Source organism: Anabrus simplex, chromosome 5, assembly GCF_040414725.1.
Source record: "Anabrus simplex isolate iqAnaSimp1 chromosome 5, ASM4041472v1, whole genome shotgun sequence".
Classification (NCBI taxonomy): Eukaryota; Metazoa; Arthropoda; class Insecta; order Orthoptera; family Tettigoniidae; genus Anabrus; species Anabrus simplex.
Window position 1 is genome coordinate 134,474,552 of NC_090269.1, and position 21,477 is coordinate 134,496,028.

Sequence of the window (21,477 nt, forward strand, 5' to 3'; positions counted from 1 at the left end):
GCTCGGTGTGGCATAAAGAACTGCATATTAAAACACATAAAATAAAAATCACACCTTCAATGTTCTTCAGTTTCGCACGTAAACTGGAATCTTTCTTTCTTTCTTTCTTTCTTTCTTTCTTTCTTTCTTTCTTTCTTCCTTCCTTTCTTTCTTTCTTTCTTTCTTTCTTCCTTTTTCTTTCTTTAATCCGTTTACCCACCCGGGTTGGTTTTCTCCTCGCACTCAGCGAGGGAGCGAGAGACTTTAGGTCGGGAGAATACAACTGAAGAGGAAAACCAGTACCTCGCCCAGGTGGGCTCATTTGCTATGCTGAACAGGGTACTTGTGTGGGGACGGTAGGGTTGGAAGCAATAGGCAAGGAAGGGGGAAGGAAGCGGCCGTGGCCTTAAGTTAGGTACCTTCCCGGCATTTGCCTGAAGAACTGGGAAACCAAACAAAACCACTTCGAGGATGGCTGGAATGAAAATCGATCCCCCCTCTACTCAGTTGACTCCATTCCAGCTCTCGTACCACTTTTCAAATGACTTAATAGATGAAATTAATAGAGAGTGTTGGTGGAATCAAACATGACAGGGAAAACCAGAGTCCGCGGAGAAAAACCTGTCCTGCCTCCGCTATGTCCAGCACAAATCTCACATGGAGTGACTGGGATTTTAACCATGGCACCCAGCGGTGGGAGGCCGCCTGAGCCGTGGAGGCTATTAGGATAGCACTAAAGGATGATAATAACTTAAGGCAAAATAACCTCAAAAGTGGTGAGCCATTATTTTATTTTGTGTGTTTAATATTTGCATGTATTGAGGTTCTGCGTTGTAGACACCTCCTCAGGGACAATGATAAATGACTTATAGATGAAATTAATGGAGAAATATTTTAATCTGTTTACCCTCCAGGGTTGGTTTTTCCCTCGGACTCAGCGAGGGATCCCACCTCTACCAGCTCAAGGGCAGTGTCCCGGAGCTTCAGACTCTGGGTCTGGGGATACAACTGTGGAGGATGGCCAGTACCTCGCCCAGGCGGCCTTACCTGCTATGCTGAAAAGGGGCCTTGTAGGGGGGATGGGAAGATTGGAAGGGATAGACAAGGCAGAGGGAAGAAATCGGCCGTGGCCTTAAGTTAGGTACCATCCCGGCATTTGCCTGGAAAAGAAGTGCGAAACCACGGAAAACCACTTCCAGGATTGCTGAGGTGGGAATCGAACCCACAGCTACTCATTTGACCTCCCGAGGCTGAGTGGACCCCGTTTCAGCCCTCGTACCATTTTTCAAATTTCGTGGCAGAGCCTGGAGTCGAACCCGGGCTCCGAGGGTGGCAGCTTATCTCACTAACCACTACACCACAGAGGCGGACTTGTCTATAAGGGTAGTAATTTCCATTCCGTTTCTGTAGGTTTACTATATTTTATGCATACAGCAAAATATTCTATTTCCGGTGAAAACCATTTTGGTCACTTTAGATACTGAACTCGTGGTTTCCAAATGCGGAATATGAATATGAATGTCGTTTACCTGCTCCCACGTGCTCGGTACAATTCCACAGCAACCTGCTGCTCCTGCGGAGCGCGAACACTGAATCAGAACAACTGCGCTATCTGTGAAGCATAATGCAAACTACGTCAAGTAGGTACAGGCTACCAACTGCTTCAAAATTAACGGTTAAAATATAGTACAAAACTCATCGCAATTATCTAAATTGTATACGCTTACGATATGTTTTATATAGATCTGCACATATTGCTTCTAATAGCTTTTCTGGACAACATTTATACATGAGTAATAAAGGAATTCTTGTGGCATAGTAACAACATAAGTGCGTCTCAACCTCCAACAGGTTCCCTGTCGGCGTGTGACCAACTGTGTAACTATTGCCCACTGTCGTTTTATTTTATTTATACGCCATCACATCACAAAAGCAGAAGAAGCCGTGCACATAATTCTTTCATATTTGAAGTTATACATACAAAAACAGGTCTAAGATGACTTCTATTTGAGCAAAATTAGTCTCCTGAATACTGAGTAGGGATATTTTACGCCTGACCAAAGTCTATAAGAGCACGCACGAGGGCATGTGACAGTGAAATTCCAACCAGAAGGTAGACTGACCGCCAGAGCCATGAAATCGTTCGTTTCTTACCCGGAAGATTCAGATTTTCCTATCGAAAACTTGCCGTATGGAGTATTCTCAACGGAGGAAGATGTAAGTACTGTTTTATAAAGTCACTTTTATTCATACTTATGTGTTTCATGCCATTCTAATACGAATAAAATACAGATTTTCACCTTGACCTTCGCTCCACACTGTCACCTTAGGTTGGTGTGAGGAAGCACGACCATAAAATACATGCGTTGAACTATGCGTGTTACATAAAAGATTACTAATACCTGAAAGACTATATAGCTGATTAGACAGTTATGCTGTGTGACACTACAATTGTTTCAACATCCTAGAATACATTCGAAAGTCCCAGCGTTCCTTTAAAATACCCGCCGAATTGCTCCGAATGCCAGGCCAAAGAATGTTCACACACTTATCCTTAAATTATATCTCTTATATATCATTATTGCTTAGAAATTATTTGATTTAACCAACACTTAGATTAATCATTCGAAACTGTAGAAAACTGCCTTTGCTGATGAGACCTAGTGTTTATAGTGCACTGTATCTTCTAGTATCGGCGAGATCAAATTTGTAACTTTCTTTGACCTATCTCAGTCTCATCCTTAGCGTTGATAATATGAACTGAGGTATGAGTGATGCTAGTAGTGCCATTCCTTATCTAGCCAGTCCCTGCTATGAATGGTGTGAAAAAGTCGCCCATAGGGTCGGTTGGTTCGTGCATTTCAGTGGACTTGGCAGACTGATTATGTAATCAATCAATCAATACTGATCTGCATTTAGGGCAGTCGCCCAGGTGGCAGATTCCCTATCTGTTGCTTTCCTAGCCTTTTCCGAAATGATTTCAAAGAAATTGGAAATTTATTGAACATCTCCCTTGGTAAGTTATTCCAATCCCTAACTCCCCTTCCTATAAATGAATATTTGCCCCAGTTTGTCCTCTTGAATTCCAACTTTATCTTCATATTGTGATCTTTCCTACTTTTATAGACGCCATTCAAACCTATTCGTCTACTAATTACTGCGTTTACATGCAGGATTCAGATCGATCTGAGTACACTTCCCGTATTGAAAACGCCATGTAAACGGGGACTCAGTTCGGATTGAGTCCCAAGGTCGATACGGTAAAATCTGGGATCGTATCGTACTCAGTTCGAATTGAGTTCCATGTAAACGCGGATCGTACTGAGATCGTATTGAAAACGACTGCGCACACACTCCATGTTTGTTCTGACAAAATCATCATCATTAAAGTTCTGTCGAAATGACAAATATAATAAGCCAGTAAATATATTACCTGTATAAATGATCAGCAACTGCAATCATATTTATAAGACGTCCAGCCCTGGTGATTAAGAAAATCACGATAACCTTCTGTTGGGGGTAAAATTGGAATGTGCGTTCTATCTATTGCACCAATTACATTTGGAATACCACACATACTTTTAAAACTGAAAGTTATCTCCTAGGCTTCTACTTCATTTGACGTTTTTAAATTCTAAGAGGTGATATCGATTTTACAACAATTCTGCATCGTCTGTATACGTCGATGTTGCCTGGCGGATTCAATACGATACCGTACTCAAATACCACATGTAAACGGGGATCGTATTCAATACGGTAAGTGTACTCAAATCGATCTCAATCCCCATGTAAACGTACTAAATGTCATTCCACGCCATCTCTCCGCTGACAGCTCGGAACATACCACTTAGTTGAGCAGCTCTTCTTCTTTCTCTCAATTCTTCCCAACCCAAACATTGCAACATTTTTGTAACGCTACTCCTTTGTCGGAAATCGCCCAGAACAAATCGAGCTGCTTTCTGGCTCTGTGAGGAAAGCAGCGGGAAACTACCTCACTCCACATTTCCCTAGTATACTTCTTCAGTGACGCCTAGGCTATTTATGACATCTGGTGGTGGAGCTGTTGAGGATGAAACCAGTCTTTGGGCTGAGTGGTGGTGGTGATGATTATTGTTTTAAGAGGAAGTACAACTAGGTAACCATCCCCTATATAACATTAATCAGAGAAAAATATGGAAGGGATCCGCCACTTCGAAAAATGAAGGTGTCGGTCAAAGAAAGAGAAGGGCCACGAAGGGCGTGAAAATGAAAAACTCCCTACGCCTCGATACCTAATACCGTCGGGGTCGGAAAAGAAGAAGAGTTGACAAAGGGAGGTCAGATAGGATAGATGAAGGTGAGGAGCCTGGCACAAGTAAGTGGAAGCAATGCCAGGGCTCCGCTAAGGGCCCCGTGGTATACAACCCACGCTCCCAAGTTCAGAAGCCCTGGGTCCATTTTAGTCGCCTCTTACGACAAGCAGGCGTGGGTGTTATTCTACCGCCACCACCCACAGGGGAATTTGGGCTAAGGGTAAGCTTAATTAATATAGAGAATGTGTTATATTTTTTAAATACTGTTGGCCTACGCCCACGCTATCATTTTTGGTTAGACAAATCGTAAAATAGTTTATGTAATATTTATCGTATGTCCAACAAGAGTGGACGGCTCCTGCTGTGTATGGAATTGCGTGCGTTTTTTTTTTTTTTTTTTTTTTTTTTTTTTTTTTTTTTTTTTTTTTTTTTTTTTTTATGGCGAAGGATGGTGTTGTGTTTGAGTTACAGGAATGTTGGGGACGGTACAAACACCCTGCCTCCGAGCCAGGGAAAATAACCATTTAAGGTTAAACTCTCCGACCGGGCGGGGAATCGAACGGGGGGCCCTCTGGAGCGAAGGCGATTACATTGAGCATTCAACCTAGGAAGCCGGACATACATAGTTTATGTAAGAGAAAGTGTACCGGTAGCTAAAATGCTTTAAGTAAATAAATGAATAAACATTTATTTTATTTCGCTTGTTTCACAAAAGCCGATCTAAACGTTATCAAATTAGTTTCCCAGGATTTAAGCTCCTACAGTTCGAGATTTAGAACGTGGCTGCTGTCAGTATCTACACGAAACTACAAAAAAGACATGAGTTGTACAGAAGCGGCGATTGGGAATTAGAAGTCGGGGGGCAAAAAACTGTACAGACAACAAGTTCCCGGGTTTGTGGGATATAGCGGATGGGCGGCGGGAGTGGGATGGGGGGAGGTGTATATACATCAAAACTGGAAAAAAAATAAAATAAGAAGCTACAAAGACGTAAGGTAATTTCGACATAGAGGTAAAGGTTGACAGTTTACCGACTTAAATGTGGTAATAATAGTTGTTGTCCACCTCTGTGGTGTAGTGGTTAGTGTGATTAGCTGCCACCCCCGGAGGCCCGGGTTTGATTCCCGGCTCTGCCACGAAACTTGAAAAGTGGTACGAGGGCTGGAACGTGGTCCACTCAGCCTCGGGAGGTCAATTGAATAGATGTGGGTTCGATTCCCACCTCGGCCATCCTGGAAATGGTTTTCCGTGGTTTCCCACTTCTCCTCCAGCCAAATGCCGGGATGGTCGCTAACTTAAGGCCACGGCCGCTTCCTTCCGTCTTCCTTGTCTATCCCTTCCCGTCTTCCCATTCCCACGCAAGGCCCCTGTTCAGCATAGCAGGTGAGGCCGCCTGGGCGAGGTACTGGTCATCCTCCCCAGTTGTATCCCCCGACCCAGAGTCTGAAGCTCCAGGACACTGCCCTTGAGGCGGTAGAGGTTGGATCCCTCGCTGAGTCCGAGGGAAAAACCAACCCTGGAGGGTAAGCAGATTAAGAAAGAAATAATAGGTTTTTCTATTTTTATATTTTGATTCAATACTATAAAACTTTCACCTTAAGAACTATATTACACATGTATTACAATTCATTAGAACTGCGGCGTGATTGTACAATTTATTTATTTATTTATTTATTCATTTATTTATTTATTTATTTATTTATTTATTTATTTATTTATTTATTTATTTATTTATTTATTTATTTATTTATTTATTTATTTATTTATTTATTTATTTATTTGGGAAACCAAAACAGCGAGAAGCCGAATTACAGAGTTCCGCAATGAAATACATATTTACAATATAGTAGCACAAGGCAAGCATAAAGAAAAGTGGAAGAATAATGACGAAAAAACATCTAACGATAAATATAGAGGAAAAAATTAAAAACTAACATAATTAGAGACACAACAGAACAAAAACAAAAAATAAAGGCTAAAGAAACGAGAAAAATTGTTGAACGTAAAACGAAGAGAAGAACTTATAGCTAGGCACAGTAAGATAAATACAGACATAACACTTAAGTAATGGTATAGCACAGTAAAAAATAAATATTATATTATGTACAAAAGAAAGGACAGCAATGAGAAGAAAAAAAAGGAATATGAAGAAAATTAACTAGGTTAAGTTAAGGAAGAATCGATTAAAGGAGGCATACGAAGAAAAAACGTCCAAGTTCCTGTCAGAAGATAAAGAGTTAAGGAGGGTTGGTATGCGGATAAATAAACTTCTTTGAACGAGAGAGAGGCGGGAATACGGAATATGAAGGGGCGTATTAATCCTGGTTTTGCGAGTTGGGACATGTATGGAAAAGAAGGATGCAGGTTCAGGAGAACGAAATAAACCGTTAACAGCGTTATATAGGAATCTAAGGTCGGCTACTTTCCTGCGACTAGATAACGGGTGAAGGTTTAACTTGTCTAGTATTTGATTACTGCTCAAGTTTCGACAATCAGATACTCTGGCTCTAACAATGGCACAGAAGAATGACTGCACGCGGTCAATATGATTCAGATTAGTGGGTGAAGAGGTAGACCAAACGGGAGACGCGAATTCAATAATCGGTAGGATGCAAGATACATAGTAGGCTCGGAGGGCGTGGATATCGGTGATGTCAGAAAATCTATACAACAAACCGAGAAGTGACATTGCTCGCGCGGTTATCTTTTGTATATGGGGGACAAATAACAATTTACTGTCAAACATCACTCCTAAGTCATTTTGTTCTGCTAGAGTTGGGAACGGGTTACCGAGGAGGGAGTATTTACTGAGAATAGGGGATTTACGAAGCGTGATCGAAATAGAGGAACACTTGGCAGGATTAGGCTTAAGACGCCATGTGGAGCACCATTCAGAGAGTGAATTAAGCCCACTCTGTAAGGAGTTTACGTCAGATAAAGAATCGATTTGTTTGAATATTTTACAGTCATCTGCAAATAGTAGAATTTCACAAGAAACGGAGGATATAGAATTAATGAGATCGTCAATAAATAACACAAAAAGAAGCGGACCTAGGACACTGCCCTGTGGGACGACAGAATGTACCATAACAAGAGTCGAACTGAACCCATCAAGAACCACACGCTGAGTTCTGGTATTGAGGAAGCTCTGCAGGAGAGTTAGCCAGCGACCATGGATATTAAAACGTTCTGAGAGTTTATAGGAAAGAAGTGCGTGGTCTACGGTATCAAAAGCCTTAGCAATATCAATGTAGCACACGTCCAGTTGAGAACCGGCGTTAAGAGCAGATGTTGCACGATGGAGAAGAACAGCCAGATTAGTTAGGCAGGAGCTACCAGGAAGAAAACCATGCTGCTGGGACGATATATAAGGAAGTGTGAAAGAAAGAAGGCGCTGGTGGATAATCTTTTCACAGATGAGCGACAGAGTGAGTAATATAGAAATCGGACGATAGTTTCTGACATCAGACCTCTTTCCACTTTTAAAAACCGGAGTGATGTTAGCGATTTTCCAGTCGTCAGGAAAGTAGCCGGCTAAGAAGCAACGGTTAAATATAACAGCAATAGGATGGGCAAGAGTCGTAGCGGTATTCTTAAGGAAGACAGGACTGAGACCATCCGGACCAGTAGGTTTATTTTCTGGGAGGGAGGAAAGTAACGAATAGACTTCTGACTCAGAGGTGGAAAGATTACTGAGACTATGAGAAGGAACAGAATCAATAGACGGAAAATCTGGGAACTGAACAGGTGCAACAAAATTAGACGCAAAAATCGGTTAGTATTTGATTACACGCTAAGAAACTAACAGACTGCCAGGAGAATATCCATGACTTTGGCTAAAAAAAAATACCCCTGTTACATATCCTAACAGCACATGCAAAGTCTCCACTACTTGCTGTGGCGCTATAGAAATCGGTTAGCCGCGACGAACGACATTTTGTGCGTATTTCCGCTTATAATTTTGTTAATAATTAAAGAAAATAAAGGAAAGAATTAGGTAATAAGACAACAGGGCTTTACAAATTGCTTGTTTATAATAATTCCTAGTTTCAGCCGACTAAAATGTAATAAAATGTAATATTTTCTCCACCAAGTGGGGAGGACTGCCCCCCATCCTCCCCCCTCCCCCCTAATCGCCGCTACTGTGGGTTCAGATCTCATTCTCGCTCATCCTAAAGTTAGTTTTGTGTAGTTTCTCACCACAATTCCAGGGGAATGTCGGGATGGTAATTAAAACCAATCAGTAAAATTAACCTACAGAATTTTAGTTTTAAAGATATTTTTTTCCCCTTGTGTCTGGAATAGTACAGAGGTTCGCAAGGGAAAGGAGTTTATTACTTCATTTTGTGCGGATTTTGCATTACACGGAGGCATTCAGTGACTATAATCACTGGGTGGTCCGACTCGTTGGCTGAATGGTCAGCGTACTGGCCTTCGGTTCAGAGGGTCCCGGGTTCGATTCCCGGCCGGGTCGGGGATTTTAACCTTAATTGGTTAATTCCAATGGCACGGGGCCTGGGTGTATGTGTTGTCTTCATCATCATTTCATCCTCATCACGACGCGCAGGTCGCCTATGGGAGTCAAGTAGAAAGACCTGCACCTAGCGAGCCGAACCCGTCCTGGGATATCCGGGCACTAAAAGCCATACGACATTTCATTTCATCACTGGGTGAATCTAAACGTATTAGCTTGGAATTTCCGATATTATATTTTCCCAGCAATTGTATTTTAAGTAATGAATTTTAGCGTTTGAAGTGGTTTTCCAGTGAATAATGTTATCGACTTTACGTCCCCTAACTACTTTTACGGTTTTCGGAGACACCGAGGTGCCGGAATTTTGTCCCGCAAGAGTTCGTGCCAATAAATCACCGACATGAGGCGCGAGGCTGACGTATTGATGATGATGATGATGATGCTTGTTGTTTAAAGGGGCTTAACATCAAGGTCATCGGCCCCTAATGGAACGAAATGAGACGAAATGTAATGACAATTTAAAAGTCCAAAATCATCCACGACCAGAATTCGAAACTTTACGTAAAGCAAATAGCAAGAAAAAAAACCGGGCGAGTTGGTCGAGCTGTAAGGGTCGCGCAGCTGTGAGCTTGCACCCGGGAGATAGTGGGTTCGAACCCCACTGTCGGCAGCCCTGAAGATAGTTTTCCGTAGTTTCCCATTTTCACACCAGGCAAATGCTAGGGCTGTACCATAATTAAGGCCACGGCCGCTTTCTTCCCACTCCTAGCCCTCCCCTATCCCATCGTCGCCATAAGACCTGTGTCGGTGCGACGCGACGTACAACAACTTGTCTTGCTTCTAAAGCACATTCTTGAAACGATGATGCTTGGTGTCTAAAGAGGTCGAAAATCCAGGTCAACGGCCGCTCATAATGTTACTTATCGCTAGTAAAGTTGAACCATGTTATTTGTTATGTTGCGGTACTGATCAAAAGTAACGTAGACTCACGGTGTTCCACACATAATGTTACTACTCACAAGTATCGTACGTCGCACAGGTAATACAGACCTATGGTGTTTCTCGCATAATGGCGTCACTCATAGGCAACGCAAACCAATGGTGTTCCTCACATAGTGGGTACTAATCACGGGCGCCGGTATTCCCGTGGTGTTCCACATACAGTGGGTACTAATCACAGGCAACACAGGTCCACGGTGTCGCTCACATAGTGGTAGTAATTACAGGTTCTGTAAACCCACAGTGAAGCCACTCTGCTGCTACTAATCACAAAACTGTTGTGTACGTAACATAGTGGTACTACTCGCAAGTAAAGGCGATCCGTGGTGTTCCCCGCGTAATGGTACTAATCACAAGTAGTTTCATAGTTCTAATTCAATCATCCCCCTTTAGTCGCCTCTTACGAAAGACAGGGGATACTGAGGGTGTATTCTTCGTCTGCATCTCCCACCCACAGGGAGGCTCACGTATTTCGTCATCTTCAAATATCACTGAACTGAGCCAGGATCGAATTTGCCAAGTTGGGCTCAGAGGTCAGCGTTCTACCCTCCGAGCTACCCAGCCCGACCACTTTCAGTTTACTTTGCAAATAAATAAATAAATAAATTGGTTCTTAAGATTCTGGTCGTTAATCCTTGACGTCTTAAGGGGGGGGGGGGTTACGTACATATTTGCATTTACTGCAGGGGACCTGGACGGAATGCCTGTGTTTAACTTTAAGACCATCGTTGGAATGTCTTCGTAAGTAATGGAGAGGTAAGAAGACACCTCACCCAGAACTGTTAAAGCTACTGGTTCTGCTGTAATAGAGCTCAAAAAGTTATCTTCATTATTAGTTTTTCACATTTCTGCTTCCGTTGGATGTACAGTCGAACCTCGATATATCGAACCTCCATTACTCGAATTTTCAGTATCTCGAAGTAACTTTAATTTCCCGGCCGTTTGTCCTATTCTTCACGTGTGTTTGTTCCTCTATTACTCGAAATCCGGTTATACGAATTTCTCAATTTCTAGAAGCAAACATTTCCTCCCTTGAAGCAAAAAATACTCTGTAACTCGAATTTTGTGCAACATTAAATGTGCAATACGGCATTTTTGGTTTGTGAGGAACAGTTAGCAAGTTAGGAAAGGATTAGAGTGATGTTAGGAGCTACTACGACGGGAACTGAAAAAATAAAATCTTTAGTGATCGGAAAATGGGCGACGCCTCACTGTTTCTCGGGTGTGAATTAATTACCGGTCACGTACGAAAGCAACCTTCGAAGTCGCGAATGGCAAGCTCCATTTACGAATCTCGGCTGCGTGGTATTGACGAGAAGTTTCAACGTGAAGGGAGGAAAGGTTAAACGTAACAAACAGAAGAGACTAACGGATTTTTTCTAAAGGTCTTAACAGAAGTACGTTTCTTGTTTCACTACTGTGTGTACTGTATACTGTATTTTAAAAAGTTACTATAATAAGGGTTATAATTAAAGTCATGGCGTAAAGTACAGTTTGTTTTTATATTTTTAAATACTGTTAAATATAATGTATTGAGTATAAGCATGCTCAAAAACGATATTCTCTATATCTCGAAATTTCGATAACTCGAAATAAAATTTAGCTTCCGAGGTGATTCGAGATATCGAGGTTCCTCTGTATATCAATTAGTAAAATGTAACTATCTCAGAAAGAAAGAGAATAGAAGCGTTTGAAATGTGGTGTTGTAGAAGAATGCTGAAAGTGAGATGGATAGATCGAATCACAAATGAAGAGGTACTGAATCGAATTGGTGAGAGGAGATCGATTTGACGAGAAGAATAGACAAAATGATAGGGCAGATCTTAAGACATCCAAGTCATGTTCAGTTACTTTTTGAGTGAAGTGTAGGGGTAGACCAAAGTATGAATATGACAAGCAGAGTAAAGCATCTGTAGGCTATATTAATTATATAGAAATGAAAAGTTCAGCCCAGGATAGGGTGGCATGGAGCGCTGTATCAAACGAGTATATGGACTGATGACCCAACAACAATGATTACTAGAATGTAACGATGGTAGTTAGAAGTAAATTACAAGTAAAAATTACATTTCGTAAAAATTACTGAAAAAATTAAAAAACACACAATGAAGTAGGTCTAGTATGTTTTCCTCGCAAACTTTTGTGTTATTCAAGCCCCATGCGAAGAAAATGTCAGTGATTTCCTTAAGACTAACATTCTGTGAAGTAATTTTAACTGTACTTGTAATTTTACTTATTACTTGCTGAATATGTAATTTATAATTGTCATCATCAGTGGGTTTACTCATTGCTGAGCGTCGTGACCTCATTTCTTCACTTCATTAGTAACTGCATCCTTAACGAGATGTTTCCATCGTCTTCAGCTCTTCTTAAGGTATTGTGAAGAGATAGACCGGTGGTTTTCTTTGCTTGGTAAAACCATCTACTTGTCGTTCTGCCTCTTGGTCTGGTGCCGTCAATTTTCCCTGCAGAATGATTTCTTTTTTTATCTAAATTGCCTCCTTCTCTCCTTAAAATGTGTCCCAGGAACTGGAGGTAACTTCAATTAACGCGGGAAGATAAACGTTTTGTGATGCTCAGTTCATCTATAATGGAGGCATTTGTTCTTTCTGTCCATGGTATACGGAGCATTCTCCGCCAACACCATATCTCAAAGATATCTATACGGTTCTTGTCACTAGCCTTCACAGTCCAGGTCTCACAACCGTACAGGAAAACAGAACACCAGTAATTCCACCAATCGTATTTTGACTGTTTTGGATAATGCCCGGTTCTGCCAGATCTTTGTAAGTTTAACCCATTGCGGCACGACCTGGGACAATCCGTCGTTTTATTTCGTTATCACAATTTCCCGTGTTACTAATTATGGAGTCCAGATATACACAATCATTTACCAACTCCAGATCTTTCAGGCATCCTGTCATTTGGATTGGGATTTGAATTTGTCGGTTGATAACCATTAGTTTGGTCTTTTTTGTGTTAATTTCTAGACTAAAATTCAACTAATGATTTTCACTCTAGAGAGCAATTCATCAAGTTCTTGTCCACTTCCTGCAATGAGTGTACTAACACCAGCGAAGCGTAAATTGTCGATTTTTCTACCACCGATTGAAATTTCACTATCCCAGCCATCCAGTAATTGTAACTGTGTAAAATCATTCTCAGGTAACTGTAAACCATCCCAATTGCTTTTATCTTGTACTGTTCTCACCATTGGAAGTAGAGAAAGCACTGTATTGACTGTATTAAACTCTCTATTTTATAACGGCTTGATCCTGGACGGCGGTAATTTTAGTAGGAATCCTCAAGGGAGTGTTTCTCCGAGTTTCTTCGCCCCTCGAGATGGCTAAATGGTAGTATGCTGACCTTTTGGTTCAAGAGGGACCCTGGGTTCGATTCCCGGCCGGGTCGGAGATTGTAACCTGAATTGGTTAATATTACTCCTATGGCTCAAGAAATGGGTGTGGCAGTGTTTAACATCAGATTTGTGTTCATCTCGAAAGTTCATCATATTAATACACAGTGGTAGTGGTGGTGGTGGTGGTGGCGGTGGTGATTGTCTTAAGTTGAATACAAAAGGCAACAGTTAGTAGTAAATATCATATAAAGAAGACCGTCCAACAGACTGGTTGCGCAAGACTGAGGGCCAGTGTTGCCAACTTAGCGGATTCTAGTCTGTCTCCAAGCTATTCCGTATTTATTGTCAGGAGCTAGCAGTCACATGAGGAAAACATCTTATTTGGATTTGATGTTATGAGATCATGGTATCATAAATTTGTAATGCGAGGGGAAAGGTTACTTTTCTCTTAGTTGACGAATGACGACAGGTAATGAAACTGTGAGAGAGTAGCATTTATATTTATGCTATGATGGAAGACTGTTCTGTGTGTGGCCCTTGAGGTAGGGGATTCACCTAGTTTGCACCCGGCAGTAAAACGCCTACTAGTTTTAGCTCGCCGGTTCGCAGGCAGGGGTCTCAGTGAAACTCACAGATCAGATGAATGCAGACATTTACTTTTATTATTATTATTATTATTATTATTATTATTATTATTATTATTATTATTATTATTATTTCCGGCTCCATGGCTAAATGGTTAGCGTGCTGGCCTTTGGTCACAGGGGTCCCGGGTTCAATTCCCGGCATGGTCGGGAATTTTAACCATCATTGGTTAATTTCGCTGACACGGGGGCTGGATGTATGTGTCGTCTTCATCATCATTTAATCTTCATCACGACGCGCAGGTCGCCTACGGGAGTCAAATCAAATCCTGGAATATTCTCGGCACTAAAAGCCATACGCCATTGCATTATTATTATTATTATTATTATTATTATTATTATTATTATTATTATTATTATTATTATTATTTGAGATCGGATTTCTTGGCGGAATTTTAGCGGATTTTAGTAATATTTAGCGGATCTTGAAAATATAAGTTGGCAACACTGCTGGGGGCTCGTCTTGTTTACACGGAGAATTGAAGGTCAGTGTAAGATGAATGTATCTATTAATTTCTTGGAGGTGTGTCCCAGACCGGTCCCACTGCTTTGTGGCCTTGTTGGAACAGGAAACATTGGTTTTGATCGTAAGGCAGAATGGCATATGAAAATAGGCACCAACGACTTTCATCACGAGCTGGTCTTTCACTAAAGGCGTGATCTTGTTGCTAAGCCCGATTAGCTAAATTTATTCTACCTGAACGCGCGTATTCATGGTTCAGACCTTGATGTTTGGAATCACATCAGAAAATATGTAAGACTTGTAAAGAATCATTCTTATGAAAAGTCATCTTTAACGAATTCAATTACTATACCGTTTTATGACTAAATGGTTAGCGTGCTGGCCTTTGGTCAGAGGGGTCCCGGGTTCGATTCCCGGCAGGATCGGGAAGTGTAATCATAATTGGTTAATTTCTCTGGAACGGGGGCTGGGTGTATGTGACGTCTTCATCATCATTTCATCCTCATCACGACACGCAGGTCGCCTATGGGAGTAAAATCAAAAGACCTGCATTTGGCGAGCCGAACATGTCCTCGGACACTCCCGGCACTAAAAGCCACATATCCCACTGTCGGCAGCCCTGAAGATGGTTTTCCGGGGTTTCCCATTTTCACACCAGACAAATGCTGGGGCTGTACCGTAATTAAGGCCACGGCCGCTTCCTTCCAATTCCTAGGCCTTTCCTTTCCCATCGTCGCTATAAGACCTATCTGTGTCGGTGCGACGTAAAAAAAAAGCCATACGCCATTTAATTTCACTATTCGGTTCAGATACTGTGTTTACTAACTCGCTCCCACGTAGCTGTACTGATCTGCTAAACACAAGTAACGTAGACTCACGGTGTTTCTCACATAGTGGTACTGATCACAGGTAACGCAGACCTATGGTGTTCCCCACATAAAGACACCACTCATAAGCAACGCAAACCCATGGTGTTTCTCACATAGTGGTACTAATCATAGACAACGCAGATCCACGGTGTCGCTCATATAGTGGTACTAATCATAGGTAATTCAGACCCATGGTGTTCCTCACGAAGTGGTACTAATCACAGACAACGCCCAATCCCGTGGTGTTCTCCACGTAGTGGTACTAACCATAGGCAACGCAAACGAAAACGATGTCGCTCATATCCTCCTGAGACCCAACGTAGTACAGGTTGAGAGATTTTGATGAAACTTGTTTATACACTGACTGACAGAGCAAATGCAACACCAAGAAGGAGTGGTCAGAACTTTATGCCAATTGCAGGGTAGACTGACGTCACTGAGGTATGCTCATGATGTGAAATGCGCCGCTGTGCTGCGCACGTAGCGAACGATAAATGGGACACGGCGTTGGCGAATGGCCCACTTCGTACCGTGATTTCTCAGCCGACAGTCATTGTAGAACGTGTTGTCGTGTGCCACAGGACACGTGTATAGCTAAGAATGCCAGGCCGCCGTCAACGGAGGCATTTCCAGCAGACAGACGACTTTACGAGGGGTATGGTGATCGGGCTGAGAAGGACAGGTTGGTCGCTTCGTCAAATCGCAGCCGATACCCATAGGGATGTGTCCACGGTGCAGCGCCTGTGGCGAAGATGGTTGGCGCAGGGACATGTGGCACGTGCGAGGGGTCCAGGCGCAGCCCGAGTGACGTCAGCACGCGAGGATCGGCGCATCCGCCGCCAAGCGGTGGCAGCCCCGCACGCCACGTCAACCGCCATTCTTCAGCATGTGCAAGACACCCTGGCTGTTCCAATATCGACCAGAACAATTTCCCGTCGATTGGTTGAAGGAGGCCTGCACTCCCGGCGTCCGCTCAGAAGACTACCATTGACTCCACAGCATAGACGTGTACGCCTGGCATGGTGCCGGGCTAGAGCGACTTGGATGAGGGAATGGCGGAACGTCGTGTACTCCGATGAGTCACGCTTCTGTTCTGTCAGTGATAGTCACCGCAGACGAGTGTGGCGTCGGCGTGGAGAAAGGTCAAATCCGGCAGTAACTGTGGAACGCCCTACCGCTAGACAACGCGGCATCATGGTTTGGGGCGCTATTGCGTATGATTCCACGTCACCTCTAGTGCGTATTCAAGGCACGTTAAATGCCCACCGCTACGTGCAGCATGTGCTGCGGCCGGTGGCACTCCCGTACCTTCAGGGGCTGCCCAATGCTCTGTTTCAGCAGGATAATGCCCGCCCACACACTGCTCGCATCTCCCAACAGGCTCTACGAGGTGTACAGATGCTTCCGTGGCCAGCGTACTCTCCGGATCTCTCACCAATCGAACACGTGTGGGATCTCATTGGACGCCGTTTGCAAACTCTGCCCCAGCCTCGTACGGACGACCAACTGTGGCAAATGGTTGACAGAGAATGGAGAAGCATCCCTCAGGACACCATCCGCACTCTTATTGACTCTGTACCTCGACGTGTTTCTGCGTGCATCGCCGCTCGCGGTGGTCCTACATCCTACTGAGTCGATGCCGTGCGCATTGTGTAACCTGCATATCGGTTTGAAATAAACATCCATTATTCGTCCGTGCCGTCTCTGTTTTTTCCCCAACTTTCATCCCTTTCGAACCACTCCTTCTTGGTGTTGCATTTGCTCTGTCAGTCAGTGTACATATTGAAATAGGTTAATAAGGAGCGTTATGGAGTAATTTTTTGATATTGATGGCCAAGGGCTTAAATGAAGATTGTCCATTTAAATGGACATGGGGTCTTCTTTCAGTAAAAATGTGAATGAACTTATTTATTTCTCAATTTTTAATATTCCACTATGTATTGAATGTCAATAGATATCAATCAATTTACAGAAATTAAAGGGAAATCGAGCGAATGTACAGGCGCATAAACATCAAACAACAAAATGTGATACAAGACATTTGTCAAAAATTTAAAAAAAGTTTGGAAAGAAGACATTGGAGTCGCTTACATAGTTGCTACAAATACTTGCTGTTGTAATGGATATTTTAAAATAATCAATTAGAATGTAAATATAAAGCTTTCGTGGCTCAGGCGGCAGTGCGTCGGCCTCTCATCGCTGGGTTCCGTGGCTCAAATCCCGGTCATTCCATGTGAGATTTGTGCTGAACAAAGCGGAGGCGGGACAGGTTTTTCTCCGGGTACTCCGGTTTTCCCTGTCATCTTTCATTCCAGTAACACTCTCCACTATCATTTCATGTCATCTGTCAGTCATTAATCATTGCTCCAGAGGAGTGCGACAGGCTTCAGCAGGCGGCACAATTGCTATCCTCGCCGCAAGATGGGGCTTCATTCATTCCATCCATGACTCGGTCAATAACTGGAAAACAGGTTGTAGGTTTTAATTTTCAATGTAAATGTAAATACTGGCCAAGGAAAAGAGCAAATATTACATAGAGCACATGATAATGAGGTTTAATGACTTGATTTTTCCCTTCAATCAGTCATCGCTTTTCATGGAACTCCCAGAAATAGTCGTCTTTTGTAGTGATGAAGAAGTACTTTTCACATTTCTGGCACATTACTTTTGTTTATCATATATTTATTGGGTTAAAATCTTACAATGGCTACTAAAGCATCAGTGTACAGTGTAAAAGTTGAGGTTATGGCAGAACAACAAATGTCGCAAGTCCTATAAAATGGACATACATTTTAATCTGTATTGTCATCAACTTACTGCATTAAAATCTCATAGTAATTACTAAAATATATATTTATTACTTTCATTTTACGCCCATACACATATCTTAGAACCACTAATTTATTTTTAATTCCATAGAGAATGTTGAACACTTACTATAATGATGATGCTCCAGAGAAACACGTTATTCCTACTTCCTAGTTTGTTTTGTTTCATACCTCAAATTCTCTTCAACAGATAGCAGCACCATACTGTCCATTTGTCTGGACACTGGGTCTCTGTGCCATTAACGAACATTATGAATATTAGAAGGAATACGACGATGTCCATTCAAATGGACAGGGGGGTCTCTGGATATAGTGGTACTAATCATAGGCAACGCAGACCCACGGTGTTCCTCTTTGCAGTCATTTAAGAAAAGGCTAGGAAACAACAGATAGGGAATCTACCACCTGGGCAACTGCCCTAAATGCAGATCAGTATTGATTGATTGATTGATTGATTGATTGATTGATTGATTGATTGATTGATTGATTGATTGATTGATTGATTGATTGATTGATTGATTGATTGATTGATTCCTCACATAGTGGTATAATAATCACAGGAGCAGCCCAGAACAGTGGTCACAGACAACGCCAAGACCCGTGGTGTTCCTCACATAAGGGCGGGTACGCACTAGGAGGCTGCATCATGCAACGCAACGGTTGTTGCAACCTTGTATAATGTGTACGTCCATCAAACCTCAATGCGAACACCAGTAGTTCCGCAGCGTTCGTTGTGACACATGCAACAATGTCGTCCAGTATACTCGTCATAAGTGCTGTGTATATTCTGCTGCATTACCTAGTCGAGGACTATGAACATCCCCGTCGTTGGTGGCAAGGTGACTTTTACAAAGGTAAAGCTAATTCCAATTTGCTTCTGGATTTGAAATCGCAAGAAATAAGTGGATATTTTAAGAATTTCACTCGTATATCACCGACCGATATCGAGTATTTATTAAATTTGGCTGAACCGAAAATAAAAACAAGGGACATGAAATTTAGAAAAGCTATATATGTTCAAGATAAATTGGTACTTACTTTTAGATTTTTAGCCACCGATGACAGCTTCACCAGCTTGCAGTATCTCTTCAGAATATTCAAGCACTTCATAAGCTCTTTCTTCTTCTTCTTCTTAGCGTGCCTGTCCGCCTCGGACGTTGGCGATCAACATGGCTATTCGGGCTTTATCCATTGAAATTCGGAACAGTTCTGCAGATGTTTTGTTGAACCAGGTTTTAAGGTTGTCGAGCCAGGAAATTCTTCTTCGCCCAGGAGATCTTTTTCCTTCTATTTTCCCTTGCAGGATAAGTTGAAGCAGCTCATACCTTTTCTGATTCCTCATGATGTGTCCAAAATATTGTAGTTTACGGCACTTGATGGTGTTGATCAGCTCTGGTCTCTTGTTAGCTCGGCGTATAACCTCAATGTTTGTAATCTTCTGAGTCCATGATATTCTCAAAATTCTTCTGTATAGCCAGAGTTCAAATGCTTCCAGTCTAGCAGTGGTGGCTTTTGTAAGCGTCCATGTTTCCACACCGTAAAAGAGAACTGAAAACACATAGCACCTAAGGAGCCGCATTTTGGTAGCCATGGTAAGGTCGTGATTCTTGAAGGTTGAGCTCATTGAATTGAAAACACTTTTCGCTTTTCCAATGCGACACTTTATCTCTTGCGAATTGTCCCATGCTTTGTTAATGATGGTACCCAGGTACGAATACTGTGAAACTCTCTCTATACTTGCTCCATTGAGGAACAGATTCACGCCTCGGATGTTCTTCTTACTGATGATCATCAATTTTGTTTTATTAGTGTTGATGTCCAGACCATATCTCTTGCTTGTTTCAGAAATTTTGTTCATCAACTTCTGTAGCCCTTCCATCGTATCTGCAAAGACAATTGTGTCATCTGCGTAGCGCAAATTGTTGAGTTTGACACCATTCACTGAAATTCCTTCCTCCACATCAAATAGGGCTTCTTTGAATACGTGCTCAGAATACAGGTTGAAGAGTATCGGTGATATTATACATCCTTGCCTGACCCCTCGGCGTATTCTCACTTGCTCAGATTGGTCTTGATCTATTTTCATGATTGCAGATTGGTTCCAGTATAAATTTGCTATTATTCTTAGATCTTTCCCATCAATTCCTGTTTTCTTGAGTACGTCTATCAGGTGTTCATGAATCACGCGATCAAACGCCTTTTGATAATCAATGAGGCATGCAAATACATTACAGTTGATATCCCTACATTTTTGGAACAGTACCTGTACACTAAATATTGCTTCTCTAGTGCCAACTGCCTTCAAAAACCCAAACTGGTTGGACGCTATCTGTTCTTCACAAATTCTGTATATCCGCTTGTGTGTCACTTTAAGAAATAATTTTAGCAGATGGCTCATTAAACTGATGGTACGGTAGTCCCCACATTCTTTGGCATTTGATTTCTTAGGTAAAGCAATAAATTCTGATTTTAACCAATCTGGAGGGATTTTACCTGATGAGTAAATGTCGTTGAATATTTTTGTGATCATTTTTATTTTTTCCTCACTGAGCAGTTTGAGAAAGTCTGCTTGTATGCCATCTGGCCCAGCTGCTTTCCCTTCCTTCATTTGTTGTATTCCCGCTTCCACTTCACTTACTAGGATATCTGGTCCTGTTGTATCTGATATCTCTGGTTCCTCTCTCCTCATGTCATCTTGGAATAACTGTTCCAGATATTTCTCCCATTTTCTCTTTTTTTCTTCCTTGTCGATTATGAGGTTACCACTACTATCTACAAGCTTTGCACAGTTTGATTTGCGATATTTTTTTGTTGCCTCTCTGACCTTTCGGTGAACATTAAAATCGTCATGTCTACTCTGATAAAACTCTATTTCTGCACATAATTCAGTTTTCTCCTTCTCTTTGGCTTCTCTAATTTTCCTTCTGATTGTATTTTGAACCGCTCTGTATTCCATCAAATTACCTCTTCTCTTCCTTCGTTCTTCCATTAGGTCCAGAATCTCATTTGTCATCCATGTTTTCCTCTTTCTAAAGTCCGGTCTCAAATGCTCTTCTTTTACTCCTTTTATCACTTCTTGTAGGTGTGTAAATTTTTCATTAACATCGTCACAATTGTCAATCAATTTATTGTTTAGAGCTGTCTTGACTGTCTGCTGTATGGTAGCATCTTTCAATTTTCTCAAGTCGTATTTCCGTGCTGTTTTGGGGACAACATATTTCATTCTGATCTTAAAATTTCCAACCACTGGGACATGGTCTGATTGTATGTCTGCTCCTGGATATGTTCTGACAGATGTACAACCATTTCTGTATCTTTTGTTCACCATCATGAAATCAATCTGATTCCTCACAATGTGTCCTGGTGTGTCCATGGGCGATTTCCATGTGTATAACTTGCGTGGTGGTAGTTTAAACCATGCATTCATAACCACTAGCTGATTTGTTTCTGCAAATAGTTCCAACTCATCTCCTCGAGCATTCCTGTCTCCTAGACCAAAGGGTCCGACTGCGTTTGATGTTCTTCCCGCCCCAAGTTTTGCATTAAAGTCGCCCATGACTATGTTGAGGTC

General features: G+C 42.0%; 1 protein-coding gene across 1 annotated transcript in view; it reads left to right on the plus strand.

Annotated features, from left to right (window-relative positions):
- The first annotated feature begins 1,929 nt into the window (after positions 1 to 1,929).
- Positions 1,930 to 21,477, plus strand: part of Faa (fumarylacetoacetase) — a 114,736-nt gene continuing 95,188 nt past the window's right edge. Inside the window, exon 1 of the mRNA XM_067147136.2 lies at positions 1,930 to 2,196. Within this exon, the coding sequence (XP_067003237.1) occupies positions 2,113 to 2,196 (84 nt within the window). The 5' untranslated portion in view covers positions 1,930 to 2,112. The remainder of the gene's footprint in view (positions 2,197 to 21,477) is intronic.